Source organism: Nanorana parkeri, unplaced genomic scaffold (assembly GCF_000935625.1).
Source record: "Nanorana parkeri isolate BGI_ZX_2015 unplaced genomic scaffold, ASM93562v1 scaffold693, whole genome shotgun sequence".
Taxonomy (NCBI): domain Eukaryota; kingdom Metazoa; phylum Chordata; class Amphibia; order Anura; family Dicroglossidae; genus Nanorana; species Nanorana parkeri.
This window is the reverse complement of record NW_017306961.1, coordinates 641,179-661,874: the sequence shown is the minus strand read 5'-3', so window position 1 is coordinate 661,874 and position 20,696 is coordinate 641,179. Positions and strand designations below refer to the sequence as shown.

General features: G+C 42.4%; 1 protein-coding gene across 1 annotated transcript in view; it reads left to right on the top strand.

The window, feature by feature from the left end:
* Positions 1-20,696, top strand: part of WDR36 (WD repeat domain 36) — a 61,027-nt gene that overhangs the window by 8,841 nt on the left and 31,490 nt on the right. Inside the window, exons 7-14 of the mRNA XM_018563766.1 lie at positions 1,601-1,733; positions 6,999-7,174; positions 8,021-8,141; positions 8,266-8,331; positions 9,922-10,005; positions 12,469-12,623; positions 16,168-16,282; positions 18,755-18,920. Of these exons, the coding sequence (XP_018419268.1) occupies positions 1,601-1,733; positions 6,999-7,174; positions 8,021-8,141; positions 8,266-8,331; positions 9,922-10,005; positions 12,469-12,623; positions 16,168-16,282; positions 18,755-18,920 (1,016 nt within the window). The remainder of the gene's footprint in view (positions 1-1,600; positions 1,734-6,998; positions 7,175-8,020; positions 8,142-8,265; positions 8,332-9,921; positions 10,006-12,468; positions 12,624-16,167; positions 16,283-18,754; positions 18,921-20,696) is intronic.

The following is a 20,696-nucleotide window of genomic DNA, read 5'->3' as shown; positions in this document are numbered from 1 at the left end:
TACTAAGTGGATTCACCCCTCCATTTGTCCTGTTTACTATTGTCTCTGAAACAGAAAATGATGAGAAATTGAAATTTTGGTAACCTGGAGAATACTTGTGGGCAAGTTATCTAATGTAGACCTGTTCTGGTGTCAACTGTATAAGACGGGAATTCCCCATACTTTGAGGAGATCTCCTCTCTCTTCCCGTTACGTCTCAAGCTATACATACACTTTAAAGTGAAATGCTAGCCGAAACATTCTTGGTTGTCAGTTGCCTTAATCTCAAAGCCACAACCATAGCAGTCTTCACATCCCAGTGGCTGAAATCTTTCGAATAAATTCTTTCTTATAAATTCTTGTCTTGTTCAGGATTTGTATAGCAGAAACTGCGCTATATAAATCCTGTGTAATAATAATTTGTCTACTATAATCCTCTTCATACGTCTGTCTTTGGGAGCCATCCGTGTTGCTGTTGGTCTTGCAATGCCTCATAGGTCTTGCAGTCTCACCACAGCTAGAGTGCTGAGGTTGCCGACTTCTTCTTCTTTTCCCATAGTTCTCCTTAGGGTAACGGGAGGACACAAACTAGCGTCCTCCCGTCACCCTAGGCTCAGTATACCGCGAGCTACAGCTTGCGGTATACTGAGACGCCAGAGCGGATCCCGACATCGATGTCGAGATCCACCCAGCTGCGTGAGTGACAGCTGGCTCTGCCTATCTAGAGGCAGATCCAGCTGTCCCCTCCCCCGTCCGTTCCGCCAGTCAGCGCTGGCGGATCGGAGGGGGGAATCCATCCCCTCCCCTGTCACGGCAGAGAGCCGTGATAGGATCAAGAAGTGAGCGAACACCGGCATGTGTTCACTCACCTCCCGATCTACTGAGCCGACCTGTGACAGTCTCATTGTCACAGGTCGGCTAGAACTATGAGGTGAGTGAAAAGCACTCGCCTCAGTTCTCCTTTAAGTAGTCACATGTTATAATGACAGAGCACATAGTCTTTGAAGGGTTAGACCCTCTATCAAGCTTTTATTGCACTGTCTTCCTACTAAGTGGATTCACCCCTCCATTTGTCCTGTTTACTATTGTCTCTGAAACAGAAAATGATGAGAAATTGAAATTTTGGTAACCTGGAGAATACTTGTGGGCAAGTTATCTAATGTAGACCTGTTCTGGTGTCAACTGTATAAGACGGGAATTCCCCATACTTTGAGGAGATCTCCTCTCTCTTCCCGTTACGTCTCAAGCTATACATACACTTTAAAGTGAAATGCTAGCCGAAACATTCTTGGTTGTCAGTTGCCTTAATCTCAAAGCCACAACCATAGCAGTCTTCACATCCCAGTGGCTGAAATCTTTCGAATAAATTCTTTCTTATAAATTCTTGTCTTGTTCAGGATTTGTATAGCAGAAACTGCGCTATATAAATCCTGTGTAATAATAATTTGTCTACTATAATCCTCTTCATACGTCTGTCTTTGGGAGCCATCCGTGTTGCTGTTGGTCTTGCAATGCCTCATAGGTCTTGCAGTCTCACCACAGCTAGAGTGCTGAGGTTGCCGACTTCTTCTTCTTTTTGCTATACTGACTGCATTTAAAATAGTTTTTCTTGTATTTCTAGGCTCCAGCAGTTGATGTGGTGGCTGTTGGGCTGACAAGTGGTAAAATTATTGTACACAACATCAAACTTGATGAAACACTGATGACTTTTCATCAAGATTGGGGCCCTATTACTGCAATATCCTTCCGAACAGGTGAGTCCACACAGTTTGGTTATATCAGCCTTCATAACCTTAAAGGAAATCTATCATGAGAAAACCATTGCGCCTGCCATTTTTTACCTACCCTTCTGATAATGCTAGTTGCCTGACTGCTGCTCTTGCTTCAATATTTACCTACAACATGAATGCAAATAAGTTTATTTATATTTTCTCTAATGCCTTGATATATATTTCCCCACTATTTTGTGACCTTAATCCCATTTGTCATAAGTTTTATGACTTCGGATGCATAGTGCGATTTATCCACAGTATATGGCTTAGTTTTATTGATTCTCTAGCTGTATTTCAGTGCATCTCTTGCCCCGAGGCCGGGCCTCGGTGGCCTTGTGGGAAATCCGGGCCTGCTGATAGCATATGTGAAATGGGAGGTGCCACCGCAGCAAAGTAAAATCTCAATGGAGGAATACAAGTGCTTTGACATCATCACACTTGTAGTCTATTCATACTTCCCCCTGTCCCTTACCTGAAAGTCAATACCTGGTAGAGATGGGCTGGGAGGAAGAGCCTGCAGAAGCCAAAGCATTGCACCTCCAACCCACTGGTCACAGTTGCAATGCTTTGCCGACTCAAATGCAATACATAAATGCACTTTTTCTTTCTTTTCATGTGTGTTCTTCCCCCCCCTCCCCCCCTCTATTCCAGAATCTCCTCATTTAAGTCAAAATTTTCCGCATGGAATCTACGAAATCGGTCATCACCTCCATTCATTAGGGAGACTTTCTAGCCTCTGTGGACATCAAAGTTGCTTACCTGCATGTCCCTATTTTTCCAGCGCAACAGAGATTCCTACGCTTTTCTCTTGGACCCTTGCACTACCAGTTTTTGACCCTACCCTTCTATCTCTCCTCTGCACCTCTGGGTATTAACCAAAGTGCTGACATCAATTTTAGACTTTCTGCATTTTTGTGGGATACTTGGATGACCTCTTGTTGAGGAACCTGTTGGCGCAGACTCTGTCAGACAACATGACGTTGACCATCCAGACGTTGTAAAGATTCAGATAGTTCCTGAACATTAGAACTCATCACTGGAACCAACTTATCATTTGGTGTGTATGGGTCTATTCCTGGACCCTGCTCAGGCCAGAGTGTTCCTTCCACAAGAAACTTCAGACACGCCAATATCTGATTCGAATTCTCCAGTCCTGGAGCCACCTGACTCATGCCTAGGTCGGATGGTAGCCTCTTTCGAGGCAGTTCAACTTCTCAGTTTCATTCCAGACCTCTTACAACATTGAGGGTAATTTATCAAAACTGGAGCAGACAAAATCCAGGAGCAGCTGTGCATGGCAACCAATCAGCATCTCTTTCATTTTCAAACCTAAACTGAAGAGAGAAGCTGTTTGGTTGCCATGGGCAACTGCTCCAGATTTTGTCTGCTTCAGTTTTGATAAATTCCCCCCTCTGTATTTGAGGGACAAGTCAGATTTGTTCCCCGAACACACGTTTTACCTGTTGCCAAGAACCAGGTTGTTCCAGGAATCCGTCTCTGCAGTTAGAATTGCTTTTTTATCGTTTTTGGAGGATCCTCACCATTGATGCCAGACTGTTGGGATGGGATGAAACTGAGGTATACTGATAGTAGGAGGGGTTATACTAGGCTGGTCAATTTTTTTGTTTTTGTTTTGCCATTGTCCAATTCTCCTGTAGGCAGCAATATAACCAGGAGGTTAAATTCTACTGGTGTCCCTCAATGCACTCCAGGAAACAGATCTGAGTTGAGCAGTCTGCTAGTAAAGATATTTTTTTCTATAAAGCCCAAGTAACAATGTACTATAAAATCAAGGCCATGATGGCCTTGTCACAGTGAAAGGATCAGCACATTTTTTTTCAATGTCGTGTCATTACTACATGCTCAGGAATTTAGGGTTGGCCAACCAGGTCTTTATGCATGTACTTCAGCAATGGTGACTTGGCATTTCTCAGTTCCCGCTTCTTGATGGTGAGAACAGTGGACCATGCTTTTTTTAACTGCAATATCAGTTACAATCCAACAGAATACAGCACTTGATATTTGGTAATAAGGGCAATAGCTCAATATAATTGCCGCAGAAAAAAACCATGCACGTATATACAGACAAACTCATAAAATCAATCCAGTGCTCTTCCACCATAAAAAATGATTATACATTTCTTATTACTTATATTAAGTGCTATTCTCTGTTGCATTGTAACTGATATTGCGGTGTAGGTTCACTGAAAATACAGCAGCTATGGGTTAGGAGCGCGGATTATTACGGGTTAGAACATGCCTTTGTTACTGTCTGTTGAAATGGCTATTTGTAGTCTCCATGAGTGCCCTGTGTTGTAGGGTGACAACGCATGAGCACAACAAACATAATGTTGTCTCCCAGTATCAAAGTTGTAAAGTAGCCACTGCTCCAAGCTCGCTCCCGTGATGGACTACAATCTCAATACAAATTATTAAACTAAACGTGAGATTGTAGTGCATCACGGAGCAAGCTTGGAGCAGTGGGTACTTTACAACACACACAGGGACCATGTAGAACAAAAGTAGCCACCCTTCAGAAGGAAGGACAGTGTCAGCACCAATTCAGAGATTTTAAGGTTGACAGCTGAGTGATGCACAAATATGATACATTTTTGTTAATAGTTGAGGTAGTTGAATGCATTTTTAAGATTTAACTCCTGAGTTTAGTCTCACTTTAACATACAATGCAAACCCCTCATAACCCCTTCTGGAATTACAAAGAAGGAGAAGCCAAGTAGAAATTTTAGTCCCTAAGAAGCCAAGTAAAATTAATTTAAACTGCAGGAAGCATTTTTTTTAAATATTTTTTTTCTTGCCTAATGCTATGTGAATGGGAACAGGTAACAAATCCCAAAATGCTTCTGTCCTTCAATTTTTCCTTTACGATAATCTTGACGATCTCCCTGCATTGACTCACATTTTGATTACAGCAACTCAGAAGCTCCCTGAAATGCTTAATTTGTATACAGCAGCCAGTGAAAATTGACATTTATGCTCGCCATAAAGGTGACGTTTATCCTGTTGTAATACATTCACTCTGCTTGTTACTTGCTTATGAATACCATTATTCATAATAAAGGTATTCCTATTAAAAGTTAAAGAATGCATAAAAAAATGTGTTGAATGTTATACTGGGTTGTACATTACCTAGCCAAGGTTTGCTTTGTCTTTTACAAGCCTAGATTCCTGTTACATTACATACACTGATCTGGTTTCTAAAGTAAATGATGTGGATCATAGGCCTGGCCCATAGTCATGCTGTTTGTAAATAAAATGGTGAAAATGTGTCATTTTGCTAGACAGTCAGGGGACAACCTGTTTCAGATGAGGTAATGGATTTAAAGTTTCTAACTGTAGTGTGTAGCACCATCAGGTGACTGCATGCCAGTGCATGCATGCTTCTTTAAGCGCTTGTGTCCAGAAACCAGACACAGGGCAAGCAGATCAGCCTGGAGAATGATTTAATCAAAGCAAATGTTTGAGCCAGGTTTTAAAATTAAAATCTTTAAATATAAAAAAAAACCTTAAGGGAACTCCTGCTAAAAGTTGTTTTATTTACATACACCTTAAAGAGAACTATAAGGTGAGTGATTTCCATATCCTCAAAGTTAGAGCCCACCTGTGGCAAAGAAGCTGTCACCGGTTTTCTCTATCGATTGGGAAGTGAGCAGAAACATGCACCGATCCGCTCACTTCTTGATAGTCTCCCTGTAGTGAGCGGTGACTGTTGGTCACCGCTCCCCGCAGGGATTCCCCCTCCCCTCTCTGATCCTCCAGCGCTGAAGGGAGGAACGAAAGGGGGAGGGGCAGGCACAGCTGGCTCTGCCTCTAGATAGGCAGAGCCAGCTGTCACTCACGCAGCTGTGTGGATCTCGACAGTCCTGGCTGCGGCGCTCTCAGTATATAGCAAGCAATAGCCCGTGATATACTGAGCTTTGGGTCACAGGAGGAGGTTAGTATATGTCCTCCCCTGACCCTAAAGAGAACTATGGGGAAAAACACTTGCCCCATAGTTCTCTTTTATTGTTAATGACCATAAAAGAAATGCTGGCACTGAAATTTGTATTGTCCTCTTAAAGAGGCTGGTAAATAAACGCCCCCTTGCATTGGTGGTCAGGCAAGCGAGAGACACCACTGCTCCCTTGCTTGCTCACTCTGCTCAGTGATGTTGCCATGCAAGCTTTATTCGATGGGAGGTCAATTTGCTGCTACTCACTTATTAAGCAACCTTTAGCACCCTCTGTAGGAATCCTTGTCTTCCATGAAGCCCTAATTGACTAAAGCTGATCTAGAATTTTAGTAGACAATAAACAATGTCTTCTCAAAGAAAACCAAAAAAAATTGTGTTCCTTTTCTCACAATTAGTAATCATTCTGTATTCCCCTAGGCTAGTAAAATTGAGCTTTTAGTGAACCATAATGTTGTGTTTTACCAATTGCAAACTTATGGGTTCATCTCTAATATTAAGGAACATTACTGATAAATATATGTCTAGGCAAAGCTGAATATTAGATTTTTGGTTTTATTTGGTGCTTGATCACATGACTGGCATGCCTTTCCTGAACATAGACCATGGGTATTAAAGGCTCCACATAGCCTTCTGCTGTTTTATAAACTTTATAACATTTCCTCTGGTTGTTACTTTGGAATTAAGAGTGAAATTAGAGGGCAGAGCCATGACTTGAAATGCAAAGCAAACTGAGTAGCAACAGAGGATGTTGAAGTAGGGGGACTGCTAGCAATGGCATGAGACTGGTGCCTGCTGCATTCCTTCAAGCAGCAGGTGTGTGTAAAAAAAAAAATATATATATTTATAATATGCATGTACATTTTGTGTAATGACCACGTCCAGCGCCCATCTCCAAGTTGATATTCATTCCAGACATGTGCTTTAACAGATGGCGCTAAGCCTCTAGAGACTCTTGCCCACAAGGTGCATGTGCATTTTCATATATTCCAGTAAAATCTAGAACTTCTGTCAGCAATGTATTGCTGTCTGTGTATTTTCCTAATTTCCTGTCGAGTTTGCAGGTTTTGTACAGAGCAGGAAGAGAAAATAAATTGTATTGGGATACAATCTCTGAATGAGAAATCTCTCCAATTTGGGCACAGACAAAAAAATTTTGAACTTGATGGAAGTTTGAATTCTTCACACACCAAAACAAAAAAAACAAAAAGTTTGTCTTCAAGTGTAATAGAGGTTTACTTAAAACTGTCAGTCTATTTAAAGTTTTGTTTATCTTGCAGATGGACATCCAATAATGGCAGCTGGGAGCCCCATTGGTCACATAGGTCTGTGGGATTTGGAGGAAAAGAAACTGATGAGCCAGATGAGGGATGCTCATTCCACGGCTATTGCTGGTCTAACATTTGTTCATGCAGAACCCTTGCTCATTACCAATGCTGCAGATAATGCATTACGGGTATGACAATGTGTATGCCTCATCTGTTTGGTGCATCCTTGACTAACACTCAAAAAAACATTTAAAGTTGTATTTTTTTTCTCAACAGCTGTATTTGGTAAAGCTCATTGTAAAATTCTGCTAACAACTCCATAGGGTCCAGTCTTTGGCAGTTTTTGCTTGGGATTGTGCTATCTGACCAGTATGTTGGGTAGAATATCTATATCTATAGATATAGCTCTATATCTATAGATATAGAGCTATATCTATAGATATGTATTACTGTATTTGCTGGCGTATAAGACTACTTTTTATACTTAAAATCATCCCCCAAAAATCGGGGGTTGTCTTATAGGCGGGGTATACAATGTATACCTTTTAGTTAGTTTAGGCCAAGCTGGCCCAAAATGAACATCCCTATACTAATGGGGGCGTAGCCACGCCCTCCGGCCGCAATGCGATCCGCCGCACGGGATCGCAAGGCACATTGTGCCTGCGGTCCGGCCCTGTGCGATGCGATCAAAATAGTGCTTGTAGCACTAAAAAGTGAGCCGGCCGCGAGGCAGTGCGGTCCGGCCAAAATCGGAAGATGGAAATTCACTTCACATTAGGGAGATTTCCTCTCACGTTTTCTTGCGTCTCCATGACAGAAAATTAGGGGAAATCCCTACTCTATCCAACACCTAAAAGTTTTGTCTTTACATTTACTAATGAATAATAATTTATTTAGTTGACTTTGTTACATATACACACTCTGGATGCTCCTGATCATCTTTGTGCTTTTCATATCCATTGGAGCCTTGCACATTATGTAATGGGTGTATCAAGCACTCTGAACTCATCCTACTATGGTCTTTTTCTAATCAGGTGTGGATCTTTGACGGCCCAGGGGGCCAGGGGCGCTTACTCAGGTTCCGCATGGGTCACAGTGCTCCACCCACTTTCATTCGACATCATGGTCTAGATGGCAAGCAGATCCTCAGTGCAGGTGGATATAAAAAAATGTTTTTTGTTTGTGTGTTTTTTTTAAATTTGAGCACATTGTACCTGCATATAAAAACTTTTTTACCATGGTATATAACAAAAAAAATCATTGCGTTTTAATTTTTCAGGTCAAGATGGGACCTTGCGTACATTTTCCACAGTTCATGACAGTTATAATAAAAGCCTTGGCCATGGTAAGTTAACAGTACATTTAGAGCCAGATTCAGATTTCAGTATCCCGGGTCATGTTTAACAGTCCTTGTGACCACAGGTTATTTTGACCATTTTGTATACCTTTTTTATAACTTTTTTGTGCAGGTAATGAACATTTAATTCCTAACTGTTTGATAACAATAAGGTATGAAAATGTTATGTGATATGGTAATAAACAAGGTAAAACTTCCCTCTACTCTAGAATTATTTTTGTCCTAAACAAGGTAAAACTTCCCTCTACTCTAGAATTATTTTTGTCCTAAACAAGGTAAAACTTCCCTCTACTCTAGAATTATTTTTGTCCTAAACAAGGTAAAACTTCCCTCTACTCTAGAATTATTTTTGTCCTAGTATATTACTTTTCCAGTACAGAGCACCTGCAAAGACTCAATGCAATTGCACCATAGTAAATTATTTTAAAATGTTCTGCAGAATACAGATATATACACACCTCTGCGACAACTTTACATATATTTATTAGACCGAATGAAAAGGTAATTCCTGGTTTTAAGTCAAAGCTTCGTTTGAACATTTACACATTATCCTTTGACCAGTGAGTGTTTACTGATAGTAGCCCTTAGTGTTGTAACATACAGTTCCGGGACAATCCTTTTAGCACCCTAGGCCAAAGTGCACCTCTACCACCATGAGGTTTAAACTAGGGATGCACCGATACTGAGTATTTGGGCGAGTACTCGTACTCACCCAAGTGCTCCGATGCCTAGCTAGATACTTCCGGTATCAGGAAGCTGGGCATTACACGCTGCCCGGCTTCCTGATTGGCCGGAAGGCTTGCCGGCCAATCAGGAAACCGCACAGCATGTAATGACGAGCTGCCCGGCTTCCCAATTGACCGGAAGCTGGCCAATTAGGAAGCCAAGCACCTTGTAATGACGTGGCACCCGGCTTTCTGATTGGTTGGGAGCTGGCTTCATGCTCCCTCGTCGCCAATCAGGAAGCCGCGCACTGCGTCATTACACACCGCTTGCCTCTCTTATTGGCCAGAAAACCGGCTCCATGCTTTCTCGTCACCTAGTTACAAGAAGCATGGGGATGGATTCCCTGCTAATCGGGAAACCGGGTGGCGAGTCTTTACATGCTTCCCAGCGAATCAGGAAGCCAGGTGGCGAGTCATTACACACCGCCTGGCTTCCTGAATGGGACTTCCGGTACCCTGTATTCGGTATCGGCGAGTACCAAAAAAAATATTGGTACTCGATACTGAAATACTGTGCATCCCTAGTTTAAACTATTTCAGTAGTATTGGTTTGACCAATACACCCCCACACTCCCATGAGGGACCCAAGGTAGTCACTTCTGCCTCTTTGGCCCGGCCCTGGTAACATTATTTGACAGCACCTGAAATTGGTTCCTTTTTCTGCTTTCCGCAACTCGGAAACTCAGTTACACCAGCCAGGAGGTAAATCGACATTACATAAAGAATACTGATACAAATTGATAATAATACTTGCATGTGAAAACTTGGGGTCTAGTTTAAACACATGAAATCCTCTTGACCCTGCCTTACAGCCTTATAAACATAATATATTTTTTTTCTTTTTCATCACCAGGTTCTATAAATAAAGCCAAAGCTAAAAAAATGGGCTCACGTGGAGCATCTTTAAGACTTCCTCCTATCATATCATTTGCCTCTGGTATGTATTCTGCCTAAACTATTCTGCCTAAACTTTCATCCTTTGGTGTAATTTTCATAATTTGAGTAAGTCTCTGGAACTGGACCTTGAAATATCAAATTACATTTGAAAAGCTTCAGAAAAACAAAAGGAATAAATACCTTTTATAGTTGCTACATCTTAGACCCCCTTATTTACTTTAGCTAACTAAACTATGAACTAAATAATTAAGTAATAAAGTGCAAGATACAGAGAAACTAATCCAACATGTAAGCTGGAGTGAGATCAATAATTCTAGGGCCATCATTTGATGTTCCCTTTTGAAATTGAGGTGTAAAGGCTTTTAAAGCATTACCTATAAACGATTTATGGGTACTGCAGTTTTTTGCTGCTTCACCGGAACGTGCAATTTTTTGAGGCCTGACCTATTATTTCTATTTAGGTGACACAACCTCATCTCTCACGGTTTACCAAAAAATTAGGCATTATATGTACCGTATTTGTGTGCAGGAGTATATACAGTGGATATAAAAAAAAGTCTACACACCCCAGTAAAAATGCCAGGTTTTTGAGAGGAAAAAAAAAACAAATCGCTTTGAATTTTTTTTCCACCTTTTAATGCGACCTATAACTTGTGCAATTCCAAAAAAAACAAAACTGAAATGTTTAAAGGGGGGAATAAAACCACTTACAATAACGTAGTTGCAAAAATATGCACACCCATAAACTTGTACTTTGATGAATCACTTTCTGATTTTATGAACGCATTCAGACTTTTGGGGTAGGATTCTTATCAGCATGGCATAGCACGGCACATCTTGGCTTGGGAATCTTTGCACACTATTCCTTGCAAAAGCGCTCTAAATCTGTCAGATTGCGAGGGCATCTCCTGTCCACAGCCCTCTTCAGGTCACCCCACAGATTTCTAATTGGATTCAGGTCTGAGCTCTGGCTGGGCCATTCCAAAATGTTGATCATCTTCTGGTGAAACCATTCTTTTGAGGACTTAGAGGTATGCTTTGGGTCATTGACATGCTGAAAGGTGAAATTCATCTTCAGCTTTTCAGCACAGACCTGAAGGTTTTGTGCCAAAATCGACTGATATTTGGAACTGTTCATAAGTCCCTCTACCTTGACTAAAGCCCCAGTTCCAGCTGAAGAAAAACGACCCCAAAGCATAATGCTATGACCGCCATGCTTCCATCTGGGTATGGTGTTCTTTTGGTGATGTGCAGTATTGTTTGCGTCAAACATACTTTTTGGAATTATGCCCAAAAAAGTAAAATTTTGGTCCTATGACCATAACATATCTTCCCACATGCTTTTGTTAGACTTGATGTAGGTTTTTCAAAAATTTAGCCGGGCTTCGATGATTACCATCTTGCCACCGTTCCCTACAGCCCATAGCACTCGCCTCATAGTTCTCCTTTTAATGTTGCTGTAGACCTCTTGGAAATACAAAACAGTTTTCTTGTTTTGTATTGTAAAGCGTTGCGCAAACTGTTGGCGTTATATAAATCAATAATAATAATAATCGGTTTTCGATGAACATCCAATTCTTCGTAATGTCGTTGCCTTAATTTTTTTAACTTCTTGATGACGGTCTTCACTGTGTTCCATGATATATCTAATGCTTTGAAAAATGTTTGATACTCTTCTCCTGAATGATACCTTCCAACAATGAGATCTCTTTGGTGCTTTGTAAGCTCTTTGCGTAGCATGGCTTTTGGTGTAAGAGACAACTGAATAAATGTCAGAAAAGTCCTACTGGAACAGCTGAACTTTATATGGGTTTAATCAGAACCACTTTAATTGAATGCAGGTGTGTACCGACTACTATTTACATCGGTTTGAATGTGATTGGTTAATTCTGAACATAGCCACATCCCTATTTATAAGAGGGTGTGTACAATTATACAGCCACTTTGTTTTATTTTTTCATTTTCTTAAATTTAATTGCACAGATTATAGGTCATATTTAAAGGTGGAAAAAATTGTGAAGTGATCTTGGTCTCTTTTTTTTTTTTTTGTATCTATTTTTTTACAGGGCTGCATAGATGCCTTGTATCCACTATAGATGTGTGTTCAGTAAAAGTGCTTTGAGTGGGGGCTCTGTCGGCAAGGTGCATTGAGGTGCCGTCCATAATGAAGGCATGTAACGTGCGTTACCGCAAATCAATAGTTTGTATGGGCCTCTAGACCACTTGTATGATGGACACCCTTATGCAGAGAGGAACTTAGGACTATTTTAAAAGCTATTTCAGTATAGATGACACTTTTGATGGTGTATGAAAATGTCTTTCTTCATTCTTCTGTTTTCTCCGTGTCACTAAATTTGCAACATAAACATTCTTAAATAGCAAATTTTACTTTCAAAATGGCATTTCTCAGGTTCTAAAGGTATTTGTCAGTCATATTATTCTGTGTTCTAATTAGGAACAGTTTACTTGACAATATATGACAGACTGCTGTACTGTATTTTAGAGACCTCACGACAGAATGACTGGGATGGTATCATTGCATGTCATCAGAATTCACTAAGGTGTACCACTTGGAATTATGTGAGGTCTACTATGGGAGCTCACAAGCTAATGCCACCCGATCTCAAGAATACCAAGCCACGGGACATTTATGCAACAGTGAGTATGGATACTTCTAGTCTGAGTTAAAGAACTCAAGAATATTACATAAAATGAATGGTTAGAAGTGGTTGTTGTGCACTGTATACTGTTTTTTTTTTTTTACCTTAGTGAAAAAGATTTGAGAATCAGGTATTTAACAGTTTCAGGGGAAAACACCTGAGCTCGCCCACCTGTATGCACACTAGAGTCATTTTTACATTCTTGCTATTGGCTTATTGATTTGAGAACAAATGTTGGCTTTGTGTAGCCTTTTGTTTTGTGTACAAATTTTTTTTCTCTACTTTTGACCAGCGAAAATGTAAAAAAAAACTGCTGTAGATAAAAAGGACACATTTTATTCTGCAAATCACCGCATCTATATAAAACTAAAAGTATGTTTCTGGTATAAAGCATGAGAAGTTATTTGCAAATAAAATAATTTTTGTTTGCATTTTATTGTATTGCTACAAGTTAAAAGTAGAATTGAATGAGATATAAGAAAAGAATGGTTATTAATAACCTAGGTTTAATAGGGTTTAAATGTGGAATGTTTAAAGAGGTTATTTTTATATATAATTATATATTTATTTTTTTACATTTCTAAAATTGTTTTATTATTTTGATTATAGTTCAGGCAATCAGGAAGCCGGGCGGCAGGTAATGACAAGCCGCCCGGCTTCCTGATTGCCTGGGAAGCCGGCTCCGTGTTTGGCCACCTCAATTATGATTGCCCAGGAAGCCGGCTCCATGTTCCGGTATCGGAGCATTTGGGCGAGTATGAGTGCTCCCCCAAATACTCGGTATCGGTGCATCCCTAATAAACACCCTGGTCTTTTAACCCCTTAGTGACGGGCGACGTACGCTGTACGTCCCCACTACTAAGTGCCCAAATGACTGCTCACGTACACTGTACCTGAGCAACTATTTGGGGATCTGTAATGCCGCTACAGCGATTACCGTTCATTAATGGATGCCTCAGTATTGAGGCATCCAATAATGAAAGAGTTAAGCATTTACAGATGCCCAATCCCTTCTAGCGATCGGGTGTCTGGCAGTGATAGCAGTGCGGTATTTCTCGTTACAATGGCACCTGGAAGTGGGTGGGATATATTAGGCAGCAAGTGAACATTTTGTACCATCACACAATCTCCTGCTGATGTCCGCTCCGATCTCTGAATGCAGAAGTGATATGTAATTATATCACTTGCACCTTCAGTTGTCATTTCTCCGGCTGTAGCCAAAGAGAAGCTGGTGACGCAGATCTCTGCTTCATCAGCTTCTTTGGTGTCCCTAGGTGACAGGGGTCTAAAAAACCCATGATGTCCCCATAAAGAGGACCTGTCACACCTCTTTGCTATCGCATAGGGCGCTTCTTATCCCCTATGTGATAGCAAAAAAGTTAAAGTAGTATTAAAGGCTGATCGTTTTTTACCTTAATGCATTCTCTGCTTCAAGGTAAAAAAAGAGTACCTTTTCGTGTTCCCCCATCCCCCTCCCCACACTTACCTGTCACTGTTGCCAGTTCCACAAGCGATCCTCCCATTGGGGGGGGGGGGGGGATACTGAGGGCAGAGCAGCCAATCACCCTTTAGGGAGGAGAGGAAGGGCATGGCCAGCCGCAGTGCTATGTGTGCTCGCACGCACCTCCCATATCAGCTGCTCGTGGCTACCGTGCAGGGGGTGGGGGAATGAGCGCTGCGGGGACTCGCTAGAAAATGAGGAATAGCTTTTTGAAGAACAGACAATTTATGAAAAGGTGAACCTCCCTAGATGGGGGAAAAAAAAAAACTTAAGCTTTAATATCACTTTGTGTTAAAAAATAAATAAATTAGTCGCATTTAGAAAAACAAAAAAATATTTTTTAAAGTCCACGCACGCGTCTGGTGCGTCTATGTACGTGTGTGTTATCACAGCGAACGTGCAAGCAATAATTTGAGGGCCGTCAATCACTGTTAACACTAAACTAATGAGCAGTAAAAGCTTTTAAAGCGCCGCCTATGGCCAATTTGGGGTATGGTAGTTTTAAGGCTAAGCTGAGCTATGAAGGCACCCGTGCGTGCTCGTGCTCAGCCGTGGCTGTTGTGTGTCCATAGACGCGTAGACCACACTCCTCCTCTCCGCTCAACAGGTTGATTGACGACAGAAGGAGCCTATCACTCCTCTGCCCTCAATCTCCTCTCTCGCAACCAGGAAGTTCGGATGGAGGATCGCTTCGGGGGACCCGCGGTGGTGACGAGCGACACTGACAGGTAAGTGTGTGTGGTGGGTGGGACAGGGGGCTCAAAAAGGTACTAGGCGGTTTGTTTTTTTGTTTTTTGTTTTTTTACCTTTTTAATACAGAGAATGTATTAGTGTAAAAAACGCCCAGCCTTTAGTAATCCCTTAAACTCTCCAAACATTTTTTATTTTTAAATAATGAATCCCGATCAAGCAGATACATTGACCAGCAAAGTATTTCTTTTATATTTTGGCCAAGCATTTACAGTCCTGTTTATGGACAGCTCCAACTCTCTCAGCTCAGCTTTTCCTGAACCTCTTTCCAGTACTACATCACAAGGAACAGCACAGTCTCCAGCAGCTGTCCATCTACTAGCTTGGAGAAGGGAGCAGGGGAGTGGCTTGCTTTGTCTTACCTGTTTGTTTCTGGAGATACACATCTCTTAGTAGGGTGGTTCCATAAGTACCTTGCATGGGAAAGGAGCCACCCTGAAACAGGATATCATGAACAGTGCTCAGGGGACCAGCTGATTCTGCAGGAAACTAAAACTTTTAAACATTAAGTACCAGCATTTATTGTATGTAACTTATTCAACATATGAAATGGCTTAAAAACATTTTGACTAACTGCTTGCCGTCCGCCTGTTGTAAAAAAAAATGGACGGCAAGCTCCCATTGGCGAGTCGCTATAAATAAATGCCACTTTTTTTCTGCTCGCACACGGGCAGAAAAAAAACTGTCTAATGCAAACAGCCCTTACTGGCCCGGCTGTTACAGATACAAGCGATCGGCGGCTCAATTGCCATCCGATCGCTGGTACGTGCTGCCCCGCTCGCCCGCCCCTCCTGTGGGTGAGGAGGTATTATTGGCTTCCTGAATGGGACTTCCAGTACTCAGTATTTGGTATCGGCAAGTACCGGGAAAAAATAACGGTACTCGTACTCTGTACCAAAATACCGGTATCGGTGCATTCCTAGTATAAATATGTATGTACAGTATGTGCTGAGCTATCTTTTTAGTTGCTCTCCCACTGCAAGGAAAGCTGTATCTAATGGCTGGATAGCATTGTGATTTCAGTTGATGCTGATTGTTTCTCAATCAAGACCAGTTGTTTTTTTTAGGGTGAGCCATCTATGGGCAGAGATGTCTCTGAGAATGATGGAGGCTGCGATTCCTGTCTGCCTAGTTTCTGCTGGTGGCTGTAGAGGTTTTGACCTCAAGTTGTCTGGCTACAGATTCATAACTGCTAATACATCTAGAGGAAGCAATTTTCAGACTGCATTTAGAGTTCCAGTTGGTTGTGTTTTTGAGCCTAAAGTAACCCTCAAATCTGTTTGTATTGCAGGCTGTAGAGTTAACCAGTTGTGGCAATTTTGTGGTGATTGGCCTGTCGAATGGCAATGTGGATGTATATAATATTCAGTCTGGAATTCACAGAGGCCACTATGGAAAAGACACAGGCAAGTATTTAACTTTGTGTTTAGGTGACTGTGATATGTAGGACAAGTATGAACAATTTGCTCCAAAAAGTAACAGTTATCAAATTTTATAATGGAAAACATGAGCTGCATATGTTCATCACCAGATGTTCAAATAGGATTCCTATCTCTGCCTTGCCTCCACCACCAACGCACACACTTGCCACTCAGCGATCTGGCAATGGTCCTCTTCTGGGTTAATTGGTGGACATTGTCATTCAAACCACTTCTTATGAGCCCAGGGTGTCAAGAACTTGCACCTTGAAAAGTGCATAAATTATCTGCTCTGGGTTTACAGGAGAGCACTGCAGGGAATTATGCCACTACATCATTACTAAATCATGCCAGAGGAAAAGGAGCTGGCATGTCATGCAACTGGGCTAAAGACCTATGGTAAAAATGTAAAAACAAAAACATAAACTGGTGCTTCAGGAGCTAACATTGGGCTTTAAGTACATAATGCTATTATACGTAATTTCTTTCTAGTCCATTGATGGTCACAGTAAGTCATATACTGTCAGGATATACTGACACCTATAGAAGAATTGGACACTGGGAAAGAAAAAAAAATTGTAAGCCAGCCCAAGGTAACCCCCTCCTAATACCAGTCTCAGTCTTTTGCTGGTGCCATGGGAGGGTGAATGTCTTGTCTTCTCTCTTTACTAGGAAAAGACTTGGGCCTGGTTCACACCTGGGCGTTTTACAGCGCGTTCCTACACGCTGTAAAACGCTCAACATGTGAAAACCAATGATTGCCTATGGGCATGGCTCCCACCTGGGCGTTTTACAGCGCATAGGAACGCGCTGCAAAACGCCTACGCCCAAAGAAGTACAGGAGCTTCTTTGGGGCGTTTTGCTGCACGTTTCCATTGGTATTCCCGAGTGTGGATCGGGGTTAACAAAGCGGTAACCCCGAGCCACACTCGGGAATACAGCATAAGGTCTTACCTTGTCCGCGATCCCCGCTGTGTCTTCGGCAGCTGCCGACTTCCGGGTTCCGTCCCTTGCGACCCGTCGCGTTGCAGGGGGGTGAAGCTGGCGGGAAGTTTAAAAGTGAAACTAAAAAAAAAAAAACATACCGCCAGTGAAACGCGCGTTTCACTGAACGAGAAAAACGAGCATAAAAAAATGCTCAGGTGTGAACACAGCCTTAAGGTTCTTCAACATTGCTGTTTGAGCTGGTCTCTACTATAACGGCTATCTGGATCAACCTTTCCTCAGCCTAGCTTTGGAGTGCCATACCCGGACCTTGTTGAAATGGGTGTTGCTGTGCTAGCTTAAAGGTTACTTTGTGGCATTGGGTTCCATGTTGGGATCTTTCCAGACCGCGTTCTGCTAACAACTTAGCTGTGGAGTGCTTTCCGTATCCATAGCGATTGGCATTTACCTCTGAACTTGCCAAGTAGGCTGCACACTAGACGCTACTTCGTCACCGAACTGCTAGGTGCCTTTGAAATTTCCGCTCTCCACCATTTTTACCTCTTGAGGGGGGCCAAGTGCTTTTGTCATCCACCGGATGGAGTGTTGCACCCCTGTGTTCTTTGCGGTCATTCAGGGTTGAGAAAGCATCATCCTGCTGTTGCTCATGCTTTGCAAAGTGCCACGTGGAACTCCAGTACTCGGTCTGATACTGCTGCGGTTGGGTTCTGCAAGTACCTAAGGCCTTGCCTCGTACCTTGTGCTACATTGCTTCACCACTCTGCAGTTTCATCATGTCTAGTTTTAGAAATGGGACAGTCCCACTGTCCTGGATGCTCCCAGCTTATACTCCACTAACTGCTCTTGTGTTGCTTACAGTGTGCCTACTGCTGCCGCTGACATCTGCAGTTTGGAATTTTCCCGCCCTCCCTAGCTTAGTCAGGCGTGGAAGCCTGCTCTACTTTATCAGAGGAGGTTTTTACTTTAGTCATGCATGACTTTATAGGCCAAATGGCACAGAGGCCACAAGTGTGCTCCTGCATGTTCCTTGCAGTTTCTTTATCATTTCTGCCTGCAGTATACTGTCTGTTTCTAAATATCTCCCTTCCGCTTCTAGACGAACCTACGTCTGAAGAGCACTATTTTTTTTCCTGACAAGGCCAAAATGCAGGCATTGATGTGCCTTGTGTTCCTGTGCGGCAGATCGCATTGCGGCCGGAGAGCGTGGCTGCGGTGCTATTCACTTCAGTGCACCGCCACGGCCCCTTCTGTCCCATAATAAACTGAGCCGGTTGCAATGCGATCCAGTGTGTTCTGCCAACAATCGGGCTAGAACGCACTGAGGGTAGTTTCAGCGAGGCCTAAATGAGAAAGAACATTTATTTTATGGTAAGTATAAAATTCTTTTTTTACTCCACAGAATAAACATGGCTCTGGGGTCCATTTTTGCTGTTCATGGATAAGTACATGGTAACTAGTGTTGATGCGGCTTTATGCATCACTGCATTAAAATAAATTTTTTTTTCTTGCCTTTAGCCCATGATGGTTCAGTTAGGGGATTGGCTGTAGATGGCTTAAACCAGATGGCAATCACTGCTGGCAGTGACCAAATGATCAAGTTTTGGAAGTTCAAGTCAAAAGAGTTGATTCAAATTGCGGACCTCATCGCTTCCCCAACGGCCATATTACTTCATAGAGAGAGGTAAAGGAAATTTTAATGTATGCTCTGTAGTGTACAGTTATTATGCTATTTTAAATCCCATGATATGTAATGCATAAATGTGCTTCCCTGTAGTTCACCAGACCAAGTAAAGGGAGCTTTCCACGATCTGCATGTTGTGTTCTTTAAAAATTATTTGTGTAGTTTTTGTTTTTTTAGTCCAGGCTTATTTTGAGATATTTGTGTTTATATAAACATAACTTGGTTTTGACGAGACTTTCACATTTATATTATTTTGGAGAGACTATATATTTTTGTTGTCATTTATAGACCATTGTAGATTAGCAAATAAAGGGAGCTTTCAATGCAGTTTCTCTTAAAGTAAACTTGAACTAAAAGAAATATGGGTGCTGCCATTTCTGACTCCCTAAGCTGGTGTAAAGTTCAAATTCATGATCTGCCCACTTGTTCAAGACCAGTGAAACAAAGACAGTGGAAGCCACACTGCCTTGTCAAGGCCCTTCTGTGTAGTGTGGTCCTAACTAGAGCTGCAACAACGATTCGATTTAGTTGATTAAAATAGACTAGTTGGGCCGGTGCGATCACATGGCGGGTGCCGGAGATGTGAGCGCGACGGGTGACGGAGACTATGGCTGGGGACGAGCTGGCATCCAGGCTGAACCGTGCAGCAGAAGACATGGAGGGAATGTTCAGACAGTAAGTGGCCCAAGCACCACGGAGCCTGGGACCCGACACCGTGCACCCCAATCCACCATCATACCCGTCCTCTGCACCCCATTCCACCATCATACCCATCCTCTCCATCCCTGCACTCCATTCCACCATCATACCCGTCCTCTGCACCCAATCCCACCAACATACCCATCCACTCCATCTCTGCACTCCATTCCATCATCATACCCGTCCTCTGCACCCCATTCCACTATCATACCCGTCCTCTCCATCCCTGCACTCCATTCCACCATCATACCCGTCCTCTGCACCCAATCCCACCAACATACCCATCCACTCCATCTCTGCACTCCATTCCATCATCATACCCGTCCTCTGCACCCCATTCCACTATCATACCCGTCCTCTCCATCCCTGCACTCCATTCCACCATCATACCCGTCCTCTGCACCCAATCCCACCAACATACCCATCCACTCCATCTCTGCACTCCATTCCATCATCATACCCGTCCTCTGCACCCCATTCCACTATCATACCCGTCCTCTCCATCCCTGCACTCCATTCCATCATACCCGTCCTCTGCATCCATTCCACCATCATACCCGTCCTCTCCATCCCTGCACTCCATTCCACCATCATACCCGTCCTCTCCTTCCCTTTCCTCCTTCCCATCATCATACCTGTCCTCTGCACCCCATTCCACCATCATACCCATCCTCTCCATGCCTGCACTCCATTCCACCATCATACCCGTCCTCTCCGTCCCTGTGCTCCATTCCATCATCATACCCGTCCTCTAAACCCCATTCCACCATCATACCCGTCCTCCCTATTCTTGCATCATATATATATTTCAATGGCAGTGACAAAATAATTTGAAGGAGCATGTTGGAAATTTTGTATTGATTGAACAAAATTCAAAAGTGAATGTGGTTTTCATTTGGGGAAACTCCATTCATTCCAAAACAAAATATTAAATGAATACAAAAATCAAATGAAATTTCGAACAACAATCTCCAAGTCTCTGATGACATTATCAAACGTTCTGAAGGGATTTTTCGTAGAAACGCTTGTTCAGAAATCTACCCGTGTATATCCTAAAGGCAGTTGCAGCCTCTATAT